This window comes from Gallus gallus, chromosome 5, assembly GCF_016699485.2.
Source record: "Gallus gallus isolate bGalGal1 chromosome 5, bGalGal1.mat.broiler.GRCg7b, whole genome shotgun sequence".
Lineage (NCBI taxonomy): Eukaryota > Metazoa > Chordata > Aves > Galliformes > Phasianidae > Gallus > Gallus gallus.
Window position 1 is genome coordinate 35,495,119 of NC_052536.1, and position 15,218 is coordinate 35,510,336.

General features: G+C 37.4%; 1 protein-coding gene across 4 annotated transcripts in view; it reads right to left on the reverse strand.

The window, feature by feature from the left end:
* Positions 1–15,218, reverse strand: part of BAZ1A (bromodomain adjacent to zinc finger domain 1A) — a 54,186-nt gene that overhangs the window by 12,271 nt on the left and 26,697 nt on the right. For 3 of the 4 annotated variants that reach the window (XM_015287651.4, XM_015287650.4, XM_040701949.2), the window contains 11 exons: positions 13,688–13,826; positions 13,100–13,246; positions 10,186–10,281; positions 9,833–10,057; positions 9,526–9,691; positions 9,152–9,265; positions 8,279–8,403; positions 7,214–7,816; positions 5,578–5,744; positions 5,238–5,392; positions 2,622–2,770 (listed from right to left, as the gene is read on the reverse strand). In XM_015287651.4, the coding sequence (XP_015143137.2) occupies positions 2,622–2,770; positions 5,238–5,392; positions 5,578–5,744; positions 7,214–7,816; positions 8,279–8,403; positions 9,152–9,265; positions 9,526–9,691; positions 9,833–10,057; positions 10,186–10,281; positions 13,100–13,246; positions 13,688–13,826 (2,086 nt within the window). The remainder of the gene's footprint in view (positions 1–2,621; positions 2,771–5,237; positions 5,393–5,577; positions 5,745–7,213; positions 7,817–8,278; positions 8,404–9,151; positions 9,266–9,525; positions 9,692–9,832; positions 10,058–10,185; positions 10,282–13,099; positions 13,247–13,687; positions 13,827–15,218) is intronic. The other variant, XM_040701948.2, reaches the window with a different exon arrangement.

Genomic DNA, 15,218 nt, shown 5'->3' on the forward strand with positions numbered 1-15,218 from the left:
ATAGACACTGATCTGTGTAAGAGCAGGTAACAAAAAATCCTACAAAAAAAAACACTTGTTTGTAAACTGAAAATTCATTTCTGTCCTCAGAATATTCTTGGCTATTTCCTAGCCAGGCCACAGAAAGAAAGTATCACAGTTTTGTGAAGTCAGTCTTTGACTAAGAATTTGTTTCCACTTTTTACTAGAACATTTATTAACATTTCTAACATATTTTCTAAGTAGAGAACTTTTCTTTGCCTGTTACACACAGGCAAACTAAGAAACAGAACCTGTCCTGGTAACATGCAAAAGACATTGTTTCCAAGCAAGGAGCTTAAGCTGAATATAAGAATTTGCAAATTTTGGACTACATTTTCATTTTCCTAAACACATCTGAAATACTGAAAGGTTATATTCAGAAAGGGCAGCATCCAGAATTGATGCTTGACCCTCAGAAATGCCTACATTTGACAGACACCTCTGTAGCACACAGTTTTTCCTTGACCCTTAGCAGGTTCACCTTCTAGTCATGTCCCAAAGCTCTCATTTCACAGCATCTTCCACAGAACTACTTAAAAGTCATAAAATCCATTAGGAAACAGTATGTGTTTCAAGTCTTCTTTACTACAGAGCTGTTCAAAGAGTTCTCTAAGGAAAGAACTAAAAGTTTGCTTCCATTCACACTCATCTCCTATTAGGAGCACATCATTACACAATCCAAAAATACAAGATGCTTTGCACAAAGGTTAAAACAACAGAAAGGGAACCTGACATCGTAGCTTAATGCAAAACTACAAAAGCCAGAACAAAGCCTGGGATCCCTTCCTGCTCCCTGAACTACCTATGTTATCCTATACATTACAGTTACCTCAAAGCAGAAGAAATCCCCAGGCAGTACAGTAGTATAAACAAACATATGAGATTTAAGACGTATACAGGGAATGCGGTCTCACACCATCTCTACCATACAGAGGTATGGTAAGGCCTCTAAAGGAAGATTCCTGAGTTAGAAACAAAAACTGCATCATCGTCATCAGGACAGACAAGAACAACTACTATCATTAGACTACAGCAGAGCTGGAATCCCTGAAAAAAAACCCAACACAATTAATACGGACTGAAGTAATGGAAGTCTTTAGCAGGGACACTTTTGCCTATTCGTCCTTTCCATCCAACTCAAGATGCTCAATCTTGAACCTACAGTTGTTTTTTCCCTTCAGTACAGACTGCAGCATATTTGTGGCTATCAGCAAAATGCTATTGCCAAAATACTCTCCTCGGAGGCAGTTTGGAGATGTAGCCCTACACTGCACAACATATTTACAACCCACACATGCAGAGTAAGTGACAAACTCCGGATGTGCTGTAATTAACTGCATCCAGTCCACTCAAAACAAGTTACACCACACTGGGCTTAGAAAGCCAGGACACACCAAGTTGATCAAACACTTAACCAAGTAGTTTAAGCTACTACTATGCTCTACACCTTAATCTCTATCATGTGCTGCATTTTCCTCTTCTAGACACAATCACACTGAAAACAAAAGTCTGTGGAAGGAAACGCTGTCTGTGCCACATTTTCTGGTGTTATGTCCAGATCAAACTCACCTTCAGCAGCAACTGATATTAAGACATCAGGCTCCATGGAGGGGCAGCAGAGACACAGAAACAGTTTTAGGTCAGTTCAGATCAACTGTGCCACAGGGGCACCGATGTCTAGTGAAAATACAGATTCCGGTGCATGAACATCTTAAACTGCTGCAGCAAAGTTTGTCAGAGCCTAAGGACTTTGTATGCAGTCACAGGATCTCTGTTACACTGGTAACCCTGCTACAGTCCTAAGGATGTAAGAACTAAACTAGTTCAGCTGGGGCACAAAGCACAGCTCCTCAGTAAGACAACAGGAGGCTTGCTAGGATGGCTGCCTCAAGAAAGACACACATCTCCAAGCAAACCTCCAGTCCTGAACTTCAAAAGGACCCAGGTAAGGACTCCAAACACTGGAAAATACAGCCACCATACACACTTCACAATCTGTCTCTCACCACTAGTGCACATCAGAGGAATTCAAGTCAAGCTATAGGTGTGTTTTGATTTTTTCTGCAACTTTTTGTTTCTGAGTCTCGCAGCATAAATACAAGATCTGAGAATCTGAGAGTTTGTGGTTCAAACTGTTACTGAGCTTTATTATAAATATTCTGTTATTGCTAAACAAGGTGATCTAGATAAACTGGGGCTACGTTGTTTTCACTGAAACAGTATATAAAGGTGGGTACGTTTTTAAAACCTGAAGACATACAAAAGGAACTCATGGTAAAGTTGCATGACATGCTGCCCTCAACAGCAACGCTGAATTATATCCCCAAAGGAAGCTCACTCAGCGCTGCCTAAGGGTATGGCCCATCTCCCAGTGCATCGATGTAAATATGGGGTCACGTCAACAAGATCACTGAAATCTCAGTTATATGGGTGTGTAACCTAATGCATTTGCAAGTTTATACAATGGCCTATAGCAATAGGTTAGCTATTTGCATCTTTCACAAGACTGTGTGTTACAGAGGGATGCATTGGGGAAAAAAACAAAGACGGAACATCTTACACTAAACTGGAGACACACAGTTTCAATCCTGAAAGCTTACCAAGAGGTGCTTTGAGAAACCTGCGCTCAATTCCTTGCTCTATCTGGAGCAGTGCAGATGCTAAGCAGTGGACCACATTATTAACTGGCTGAGGAGTACTTGTACTTGTTGATGCAGCACTTGGAGCTTCAGTTTTCAATCCAATGAGTCTAAAACAATAATGTATTAAACACATTTTTAACATACTTTCAACTCAACATCACAGATAGTTGCTTAAGTCTGCATCCACAAGAGATTTCATTTTTTTAACCTAATTTGTATGCGTAGTATAAGGACATGAATAGATACTGCTCAGATGTGGTTAGTCATACCAGTCCTCTGGTTCGCTAATTAGTTTAGCTAATTAAGATAAATCCTTATGTAACAGAAATAACTAAATTTCAAGAAATGTGGATGCCAAGTTTTGTAACAAATTGTTAAGATTTCCAGAGGATTTCATCAGCAAATTTACGATGGATTTCTATAGAGTACAGTCTCTTATTTTTAAATTTATTAAAAAAAAAAAAACAACCACAAACAAAACAGTCCACACGAATTACAAATAAAAATCAAAATGCTCAACACCCACAGCAAATCACTTACACGTATTTCTAGTCTTTTCAGTACGCAAAGTATCTCTTTGTAAGTTTAGTATGAACGAATGATCTTAATTTCAACAACAGAGATGAAATCAGAAACTAAGCCAGTATTTCACTTCATGCATATGCCTTCCCCTCAGGATTTGTAGAATTTTCAGCCTCAGAACATACAGCACCCAAGATCCCGGCCTTCAGCAACTGTGCTGAATACAACAGAACACAATGCCTTGAAAGGGATGTGCTGTGGATGTAGAGTTTTGTGGGTTTTATTTTTAATGCCTTTAATAATAAATAACATTTCTCAACCAAGAATAAAGTCATGTTTCCAATAAACAGCCTTCTTTCTGACCAAAGACGAAGCAATCATTTCAAAGCATAGTTAATCTTTCCCAGCCACAAGCTAAGTATAGCGTAGGAGGCCAACTTACACTAATGAAAATAAAACTCAACTTCTACTTGAGGTTATTAAAAAAAACACAGAAAGAAACAGCAACAGAAAAAAAAACAGCCAACTAATAAAGACTGTCTAGATTGTGCTTTATTCTGATGGATGTGCAATGCCTTTGGTTATCCCTCTTCTTAATTCACACTTAAAAGCTGTTCACTATATTTTGCAGTCACACATATTTAGAGAGCCTGAAAGCAAACAGAAAAAAAAGCTGCCTACTTATTTGCATTTCACTAGTCATACCCCACGGTCTTAATGAGATGTCACTTGCTCTGGGTGGATTAAAAGCTCAGCATCAAAAGGAATCTGTCGCATGATTCCAGAATCCTATACTCTGCTTGAATATGCAAGACTTTAACATCAGAGTAACAGCAATTCAGAAATTTTGATGGAATCAGTATCAAGTACCAAAAACAAAGCAACAAGCATCTGCTGCTGAACAGACAATCAGTGAATGAAGCAAGTGCCCAGGGTAACTGGGGACAGACAAATTTTAGCTTCTTGCTAAATTAAAACAGTGGAGTATTTCCACACTGCAGTTCTAAGAAAGCAAGCATCTGTAAAACATGCCATTAACACAATGGTGATGGCCCTACCTATTCTCTACACAACTGGAGAACTCAGATTCAAAGAGTCTTATATCAAAATATTATTCCAATTAGAATTAGAACAAGAAAAATCTTAAAGGATCTTAAAAACTAAATTCCAATATTCAATTCAGGATTCAAAAGTCTATCCACACGTACTGTTCTCAAAAAGAACATTCCACTGCAAAATGCACAAGCAAACACTACGTCAGACTGCTTCCAATGAACCTTACTTCCTTGCAGTATTTCAACATTATTAAATAAATACGAAAAAAAAATCTTAAAGGATGTAAATTAATCTTAATTTCTGCAAAGAACACAACTTCTGAGAGGAAAATATTTACAAATATTCACAGAAAAGTCCTAGCCTCCATGGTTTGATTTACAACAAACATCCATTTAGTGAAAGTCTCTCATCTTTCTCAGAAGATTGTTTAGAAAAAAAGAAAACATTTTGTAGTTGCAACACTATGATTTGAGGTTGCAGTTTGTTCTACAAAAGGATTAGCATTATTAAAGTTACGAGATGGTATCACTGTTTTGCTGCAGCACTAAAGGCCAATTCAGACCACGGCCTGCTGCAATCATGGCTTTCTGTGACTCATGGAGTACACTGTACAGTTCAGCTGAGGATTAATCACTACTACCATTGTCCATTTTAAACACTCCATAAAAAGCAGTGTTTTTATTCTGGAAAAGAAAACATATATTGGCAGAATCATTTCCCTCTGTATTTTAAGTGATATTGAAATGAATTCATTATCTGAATGGTAGTTGTCGTCGAAATTGCCAAAATAAAACTAAGACACTTCTTAGCAATAGAACAGTGTCGTTTAGATAATATAAAGCAATGCAGAAATAACACATTTTACAACTCAAATCTTAAATGTATCTGTTGAAAAATACCAAGTTATAGAAATGAAGAGTAAAAAGTTTGAATGTGAAAAACTGGAGTACTGGTAGGAAGCTCAGATAGAAGAGCTGTTTAAATTCTAGCTCTTACCGGTCTTTAACAATGAACTTATCTTGATCATCAGTTTCCATTTCTTCAGATTCTTCATTCACAGTTTTAATTATACCATTTTCTTTATTTTCATCATTTAGAAATTCATACCGCCCATGTTCTAAGGCTGCTCTCCAAGATTGCCTGTCTGTAACCTGAAGCAAACATACAAATTTTACGTTTCCAAGGAATGAAAGGCCGCAAACTTTTAGTGCCAATTACTGTCTACACTTAATTAAATTACACTGTCAGTAAAACCCACAGCACGCAAGAGTTCTCATTTAAGTCACAGACTTGATGGCACCACTGTGCTCCTAGGTGCTTTACAGTTCACAAATACCTTAATAGCTCCCAATGTTCCTTGGTAGATCCTGTCTTCAATGTCCAAAAGAAAGTCTCTGAGTCTCATTTCAAGTTGCTTTTCTGCAGATATTTGGGATGTATCATGGGCATTCTGCATCCTTCCCCGTATTGGAGGAGGAGGTCTAATGTCACTTTGAGGTTTGTCTGCAATAACACCAAATAGCTTTCTGTTAGGGGAGTTGGCTCCTTCAAGAAGCTGGCAGTGGGAGGAGCAGAGGCAGCACAAGGCAGAACAAACTCAATGCACAGGTTCAGAACTCCCCTCCTACAGCAACAGTTGTCAATGCCAACATCTCCACACTACTCCAAGTCAAACAGCATCCTTGTAAGAGAGGATCTAAAAGACCAGCATCTGTGCATCTCAACACACAAGATGAAAAATTCTTGCCAAAGACAAAAGAATGGCTTTTAGATTATCTACTGCTTTAGAAAGTACTCTATCAATAACAACTCTGCTAAGAATACAAGGGAAAAAACAAGTCACACTTCCAGTATTTCTTGTATTTGTACTATTCTCACTCCGCTGGATAAGCAGAATTCACTTCTCCTTTGTGCATGGATCTTTATCACCACACTTAAAACATACCTGTGCAGCTGTCAAGTCACAGAAACTAAGAGAACAAGTTATAGTTCCTTTTAACAAACTAACTGTAAAACCAAACAGGTAAGATGCCAGGAGAATGGACTATACTCACTGAAAGCATGCACAGATCCTAAGTGAAAGTTCATAAATTTGCATAGGTGGCAAACATCTTTTCAGAGGATTTACCTTAAGTCCTCTCAATACAGTGATGAGGAGGAATATGCAAAAACTTAGGGGCATTCAATAAAAAAGTGCCTTAAAGCTGCTGTTGAGGAAGTACATAGTGAATTTCTACAACATAGAAATTTCTGCATACACTTCCTCCTCTCGTAGTGAGCATTTGCTGAAGGAGAGAGGAAAAAACAAACAACCCCTCCCCCCCCCCCCCCCCCCCCCCAAAATAGAAAACCCACAAAAAGCCCACCATTCCACCCCAGCATTGATGTTAAGTCACCTAACAACCAACACAGCTAATATCATTCTTTCCATGTTCCCAAAGGTTTTGGTATGACTCTCAAATATGCTGTTTTTCCCTTGTTCACAATACTCAGGTCAGCAAAGGCTTTTCAATAACTTCATGCATTATCAAAATGTGAAAGTGTATGTCCCACCTACTCAACAAATCAACCAGAAATAATTGCCTCCTTTCATGAAGTTTCCAGCTCCAGTGTCATAGCTCATCTCTCTTTTCACTACACTGGAAATGAGGATATCAGTTAAACAACGCTATGACTTACCTTTAGCGGATATTAAACTAACCCCAAATTAATCTTTTCCCAATGTTTAAGTTACTAAGCAGCCAGAAAAAAGAAACCAATGCTTTTTAGCACACATAATCACAACATCAATTCTCCATAAGCAAAAAATGAAAAACAATACAAACGTGTTTTCCATAAAGCAAAACAATGCTGAAAAACAATTCTTGGTTCTTAGGAATTAACTAAAATTAAAGAAGACTTCGAAGTTTCTAGAATATTATGTAGCAATTACAACTGTGGAAGTAAGTTAAGACCAGGAACCCTTCCTTTACCTGGAATATGGAATTTTTCCACAGGAAAACTGCTTAGTTGTTCATATATTCTATCTTTCTCTTGTAAAAGAGTTTCTTTTAAGGCACTCTCCCTATGTCCTCGGGAATTGAGAGCCTCTAGAAGTTGGTCCAGTTGTTCCCGAGAACTGTAAAAGCACCAACGGTTTGGTTTATATACTGGCCTTGGCACCTCTACAACAACACTGGTGTGTGAATCTTGGTCAACATTGGAGGTAGATTCAGATTTCAAAGACTCTCCAGTTTTACTGAATACCTGAGGTTCATTTGTGCAAGACTGTACACTATTCTGAAAGGAAGAGGTTCGAGGCAACAACATGTCTTCTGTGAGACCAGAATAGTCCTCTTCTATAAACAATCCAGGAACTGAGGGGAAAATCCAGTAGCGTCGGTACAAACGATCACGACCTAAGGGAGTAATATTTGTGCAGGCTGTTGCATTCTGTATCTTTTCTAATAGTTCCTTCTCTTTCTTTAGTTGCTCCTGTTTTAAAGCTTCCTCATCTTCAGCAGTAAGAGGTTCACTCTTTTCAGAAGTATCTTCTTGTCTTGTAAATTCTTTATATCCATTTTGCCCTCTCCTTCCTGAAAGTTAAAGGAAGAGTGATAACAATGCCCATAAATTCTTTCTTTAGCTAAAATAAATCAACGTAGTATTCTCTTTTGAAATATCTGTTGTTTTTGCAGACTTCTAACGAAAAGAATCAAACTACATAAAAGCCTGTTAGATTAGATTCTTACAAGGTCACTGAGATACATTACTTGCAACTGTAATTGTCTGTCAGGCAACAACTTTCTGTTTGTTTGTTTTGTTTGTCATCCAAACAGCAAGCATAAAGACAAGATGAAACTGAAGATCACACAGAGGACAGGTTTATAACAGGCCAGCTAAATGCACTGTGTTTATGATCTAGTTTTTTTTTTATATATAAATTTGCATAAATTGATATTTTCTGTAAGTTCACTATGAACAAGAACTTCCCAGTTGCATGCATGCCTGTGTATGTAATGTGCACTCATCCACACAAACTCATGTCAGAGCATTACCTCTCCTTCCTTTTTTGTTTGGTCCCAGCTCTTCTTCATCCTCTGTCACTGTGTCTATTTCTGGCTCTTTACGTTCATTTTCCTTGCTCTCTGTACTGGTATCAAGGTCCTCTCGCTCCTCCTCCCTAGTATGATAAAATAATGAAAAAAGGTGACTTGCTGACCAACCATATCTTAAAAGCTGAACAGAAAGAGAAGAACACACAGTACAACACTGCATCTTCAACATAAATAGTATTTAACATTAAAAGAACACCCAAAGTAACACACTGAGCTGGAACTGCAAAGTTTCATGTTTGAAGACTTTTGAAGACTAAAACCAGCTCTTTGGTATCCAATCTTCCATTTAAAGAGCATTACGGTAATCAGACTCCGATTGAAGATACCCTAATCAACTAAACTGAATTATTTTTCATGAGTAAATATATATATATATATCATGATATATATCTCTCATATATAGATAGATTTATTTATTTATATGTGTGTGTGTGTGTGTGTATATATATATATATATAAAATTCTTAGTTTTATGGAAGTCACCTGGGACAGCATAGCATTTAAAAAATGCTATTAAATTTGATTCACAAACTGTCATGCAAGATCAGTATTATTTAGTTCAGATCAAAACAATTACTTAAATTATAAAAACTACAGTGGTCTCTTAAGAAAATCTTCATAGTACTGAAATCAGTAAGATAAGTAACGTAAAAAAAATACAAATTACATTTTTTCAAGTTCCTCGTCAATAAAGTTCAAGCTTTCAACAGAACTATGAGTACAATGAAAGTTAATTTTACTTTATGAAAGCAATTTTATTTTTAATTCTACAATACCAGGTTGAAAAAACACTAATAATACCACACGTCATACCCAACAGATACTTCCACAGCAGGATTTCTTTGCTCTTCTTCCTTCAGCTTTTCTTGTTTCTCTTTCATTTTTAACTCTTGTTCTTTCAACCTTTCTTCCTTCCTCTTACGTATCCTAGCAGCAGTAAGAACATAGAAAATCAACGGCAATTAATCTAGTATCTGATCCAGCCACATTGTTTCTCCTTTACAGACATCATCTAAAAATAACAATTACATGGAATGCTAAGCACAACAAACATTCACTGCTCTCCACGGTCTCATGAACACAGTCTAAAATACAAACGATTTTAGTGTTTCTCATACGCCTTCTGCAACTGTGGAATTAGCCTAATTTGTGTCAATAACGTTTAGCTTCCTTTATCCTATCTCTACCTTGCTGCTGCTGCCTCCCGTTCTTTGCGATGCTGTTCCGCCTTTAATTCTCTGAACTCCTGTTTTGCCTGTCGTAGTACATCAACAGAGTCCTCAATGAAATCTCGAGTGGAGACCAAAGTCAGAAGTTTCCCACAGAGAGCATGAAGAATCTTCATCTTTTCTCCTAATAAAATTCAGACCAACAATTATTTCATTACACAACTCATAAACACCCCTCCTCTTTTATAAAGATGCACTAAATAATTTCGACAGAACTACCTGACAAGCAGTCAAATAATCTCTAACATTTATCATCTTTCATTACCTGGCAACAAGTCATACACTGAGGTACTTGAAAGCTTCTTCAAGAGCCCAGGATTACTTAATCGCAGCTCCATGCAAGCATCATCAGTAGCATCAAACCCTCCGCGTTTCTGGTAGCGGTATTTCGCATTGGCTGACGTTACATCAGCACCTGATGCTAGAATGTGAAGTCTGAGAATCTCAGAAAGTGTGCAGCTATCAAGATCCAAGTTTTTCAAATTGCACCCTACAGTTAAGAAGAATAAGCAGTTATTTTATATAGACATCTACGCACATATAAATATAAAACACGTGCTTTAAAATACAGAGTAAAACAAGAACAGTAACAAAACAAGAAGTGAAACCCACACATACCCTGATGTAACTGGGGCCATGCAGCTGCCAAAGTTGCAACTGCAGACAGTGCAGATTTTGTGGGGTCTGCATCTTCATCCAAAGCCTCTGTTAAATCTTTAAGAAATAAACACTTTATTCTAGTGCAAGTAAAAACTTGTACTGCGGAAGGGAGGAAAGCAAGCCATTGTTTAAAGTTGCAGACAAAGCGAAGAGGCCCGATATTTACAAAAGCATGAGTTACTGAGAAATCAATTCCAAATCAGAAGTAATATATATCTTCAAATGCAACTAAAAGCTAAGGACATGCATCACATGCTACACGCTGTTCTCCCTATACATGTAAGCTGCTAAAGCAACTGCAATGCACAAAACATGCACAATAGCAACGTTAAAAGCAGTGGAAACAAATTAGGATACACACTTGAAAGCAAAAATAGACAACAATGCAAGAACACCTATATTTTGCTTCCACAAATGAACTGTTAATTCCTATTATCATTTAGATAAGACCACCAAAACGAATCAAATATTTTGATGCTGGCTATCACTATTCACTCTGCACTTTTAATATGCAACTTAGAGATAACCTGACTGATCTGCCATTACTAAGATATCAAGACAGATGCCACTACTAAGATATCAACAAGAAACCCACAAGAAGCATCAACACTTAATAAAGAACATCACGTGTTAGCGAACTGACCAAGAAAGCATGGGAACTGAAAGGCAGAAACAGCAAAGTTCCTGTTTCTTAGAAAGAAAGTTTCCTTAGCACTTACAGGTATTTCTCCAGAGGGTTGACATCTTTTTTTCCAGCATTGCATGCTGTTTGAATAATTTCACTTAATTCACTGTAATCATTAAGCAATTTCAAAGTCACCAACTGAACAAAGAGACAAATCCAAACTAAGACTACATAAAAAGCAAACCCACCGTAGTCTTGCCTGATGACAAACGTAGTTTGAGAACTGCCACCTAGACATTACACAACTAATCTCTTCATTTTCCCCTCTCACCTTATCTGTATGCCAACGTTAGAAAAAGCACTACACACCAAAGCCCTATATTCTTTTGCAGAAACACTAAGAGAACACCATCTCTAGAGAATTTAAGAGAGCTAACATTCACGCTGACTACTACTAGTTTGCTTAGCCAGAATTACAGAGCTGAGAACATCAAATTCTGCTACCAGAAAGAAGCTGTCTAAATGAGAACTGCAAAAATAAAATGCTTTACATGAAAGTAGAATCAATACAATGGACAAAACGCCCTGCCCGTAACTGCGCCAAACCAGAAATGAACAGCGTATTTTTGCAGTTGTTTGCCTCATGTAGTGAAATTCAAACATGGTAGTTACATTGCTATTTCTAATCAACTAAAGAATCTAATCAGTCATCAACTGTTCTATGATTACCCAATAATGGAACCCCTGATTATATTGCCCTAGCAGTGTTCTCTCTCAGTACTTATCTTTTAAAGAGTTTAACAAGTTTAACTGCTAAAGTCAACTGTAATTAATATGTTGTCCAATTTTTTAACCCTCCATCTAATCTATAACTTTATTCAATTAACAAGAGCAGCTTCTGTTGCTGAAGATAGCGTCCGATGTTTTACAGAAAGACATTTTACAGATCAGACATAAGCAAAAAGTACCACGTCTTCATGGGGAGTGCTAAAGGAATCAAATCAATCAGGAAGTGCTCTTCTATTCCTAACTCTAATGACATCACACTGGCAGGAAAGATGAAAGTTTCTCCTTAAGCTAATCAAATTTCCCAGTCCACAAAGAAAGGACACAAAGGGAAACAGCAGTGTGGCCATCTTCCTTCCCAGCAAGCACTGCATGAAGCCTAAGAACTGGGAAAAGTTTTAGACCTCAGATTCAAAACACAGGAGGTACAAGCAACAGTAGCATCTTATAATATTTTCAAGGATCTTAAGTATGACACTTCTTTCTGCCTCCCCATTTACAAGTTGTTTGAGAGAAGGTCACTAGATAGGGGACAAGCATAACAAAGAGGTAGGATCAGCTCCCTGATTCACAGCAAGGCTTTATAAATAGCCAGACTTAAATAATGGAGAAGCACCTTGCAAGGGTATAAACTGAATACTTTAAGTCTGTGTTACTGACAAACCCCTGGAAAGCACCCTACATAGCAGTAACAGATCTAAGGCCTATTCTACAGACTGTTGTATCTACAAGAGCATTCACAAACTACCAGCTGAATCACTGAACTGCCTGAACACAAAACAGATGCAGTCTGTTGAAGATGAAGACACACAGATAATGTTGTTCACTGCATAAGTTCTGTAGTTACTGTATTCTGAGTGCCTGTAAAAACGTGTGCATTTTCAGCCTTACCGTGAAGCCCAAGGGCAGAGTGACAGTGAGCTGCTTTACTGGAATGCTACAGAAACAAAGTAGTATCTGGTAGCTGTAGATACACACTTGTATGATTTGAAGGCGAATGAATATGAAATTCTTCATTACAGTTGTGCTGGGATGTTTTAGTTTTTAATCTAATTAGGTCCAGATTATTTTTTTTCTAGTTGAAGTCCTCTGAAAAGATTTAGAAAAGCATCTCTTTTCCTCACCCTCAGGAGAAACAATGAACAGTGCTGAAGGAGGAGGAGAAGGAAAGTAGACACAAGTTTCCTTCACCTCCTGAACATAAGCAGTGCTGTTAAATGCTTATTATGCTTTGCTGGATACAAGCGCAGTAACAATGAGCTTGTTTCTTCTGAATTTCCCCCAGCCCCCACCCTCCATGCTCAAAGTTTTAAATGCAGACAAAAGTGAAAAAACAAGACCATTTGCATACAATATCCATGCATAATAAGACGAAGTTAAGCAAGGAAATGACACAAATCATGCAGTTTAAAGTTAATTCCAGTGCAATCAGTTTTTCAGCAGTAAAATTAAGGATCTGACCTTTGGTCTCAGCATCAGCTATTTGATCTTTGGCCACTTCTTCTTCCTCTTCGGCCATTGCCTGAAAGATGGCAGTCAGGAAGAAAAACAGCAATTCACATAGTGGGCCTTCAGTGTCATTTCCTACAAGAGCTTCCTCTAAAACTTCTGTGAATAAAGTTTAAGAAGCGTCACTTTTGCCACAAAGTTGGAAAACAATTATGTACTGAAGCATTAAAAAAAAACAAATATCTTTCCTTCAGGTATGATAATCAGATTACCTTCCCATAATCTATCACAAATATTCCTGCAGTAATGCTGTCAGGAAGCACTGACAAAGCAGGGTTTATTTTACTCTTGCAGTTCCATATTAAGAAAGCACAAGGAGACAATTATAGCAAACAGATTAACAGCTTTTATATTGAAATTAATTTTCATAAACACTGCAAAAGTTGGTGAGGAGAAAAACTGATAGATGTGCATGTATAAGCATTGCTATATTGAAGTTGCACAGACAATTCTGTAGCAGTAGTATTACAGTGCATCTAAAATGTTTGCTAGAAGGACACCACAAAAGTGAGGCATTCTGCCACATAGATGACAACTTGCCTAAAGTCACTCCTTCAGGAAATTCATCTTGAAGATCAAAAAGTTCCCCAAAAGCATATAAAAACTCCAAAACCATCAAAGCATCACCAAAGATCTCAGGAGGAAGTCTCGTCTTCACTGGCATTGGAACTGGAAGTTCCTACAATCCAAAAGGAAGACGTGAATATTGTGTTTGGTCCCTGCGGAAAACACAGCTGACTAAAAACAGTCTATGATTCTAAGGATCGTATCCTGCAGGGCTTTTTGTTGTTGTTGTTTGTATTTCACAGAAGGCAGACACAATCTATTACCACAATAGCATTTTTGTAACTTTTGTAGCTTAAAAAACAAAACAGCACGTAACTTGGATATACATCTTTTGAGATATCAAATTATTCTACCTCATGAATATCAACACAACTTTTGACTTTATTTAAAGGAACTCAATTCCACAACAAGTTAAGAAGATTGGGTGTCAAGATATTTCTTTCAAGTCTGTATTATTCCACAAGGGTTTTGCATTGAAGTTTTACAGAACTGTCCAGAGAAGCAAAAATAAACATTCTTAAAAAGTTACTCATCACTGTTTGCAAAGACAAGCAAACAAAAACTCAACGTGTGCATATAAAAAACATATCCATTCAGCACTAGGATGTGCAAGGTCATGTCTAATGACTGAGTGCATTTGCATTTTTGCATTGGTAAGGCCAGTTACAATAGCTGAAGATGTTTCAAAGGGAATTGATGTAACCATATAACAAGATTGCTTAGTGGACACGAGCAGGAATCCACAGATGACCATGTATAACTATTTGACTTTCAAATTAGTATCTTGATGCAAGTTTTCAAAGATTTGTCTTCACATAATGTTTGAATCTGTCTACTGAAAAACAACCTCCAGAAAGCATGGCTCCTATCCACAAAGGTGGCAGTTCACAAAATGAATGATAACTATGCTTTAAAAAGAATACAGTACTTCACGTATCTTGAGAACGGTATTTCTTGAGAATAGATCTTTCTTCTTATTCCCTCATCTAAACTTGTTTTTACTCATGTTCTTGTCAATTTTTACTGTAATTACAACGCTACTTTCCCAGCTCTCCCTTTGCCTTTTCCAACTTTAACAGCAGATCTGTTTTGCAGTTTCCCTTCACGACAACCCCCTTCACTTTTCTTCAGTTTCTTCTCTTCCTATACACACCTAGAAGTTTCCACTCATCTTCGAGTGTCTATACAGCTCAAACTGCACATACATTCAGTTCTCATATATTCCTCCCAACAAGTGCTATCACTTCATTTACTACTCTAGTATATTCTCATTTTTTCCTCTTTTCTTCCATCATGCTTCCCAGAAAGTCTCAAACAAACCCCATCCTTGTGTTTCTGACAATTTTGCCTCCTCCTGCTATCTGCTGCCAAAATTAATTGCAACGGCACATATGTTAGTGCGTAATACAAGACAATGCTCTGTTATAATCACACTGTATTCTTGTTTAAAACATTACCTTTGGGAGGTAAATTCTTGTTATTTTCTATAGATTTCCAGTATCAT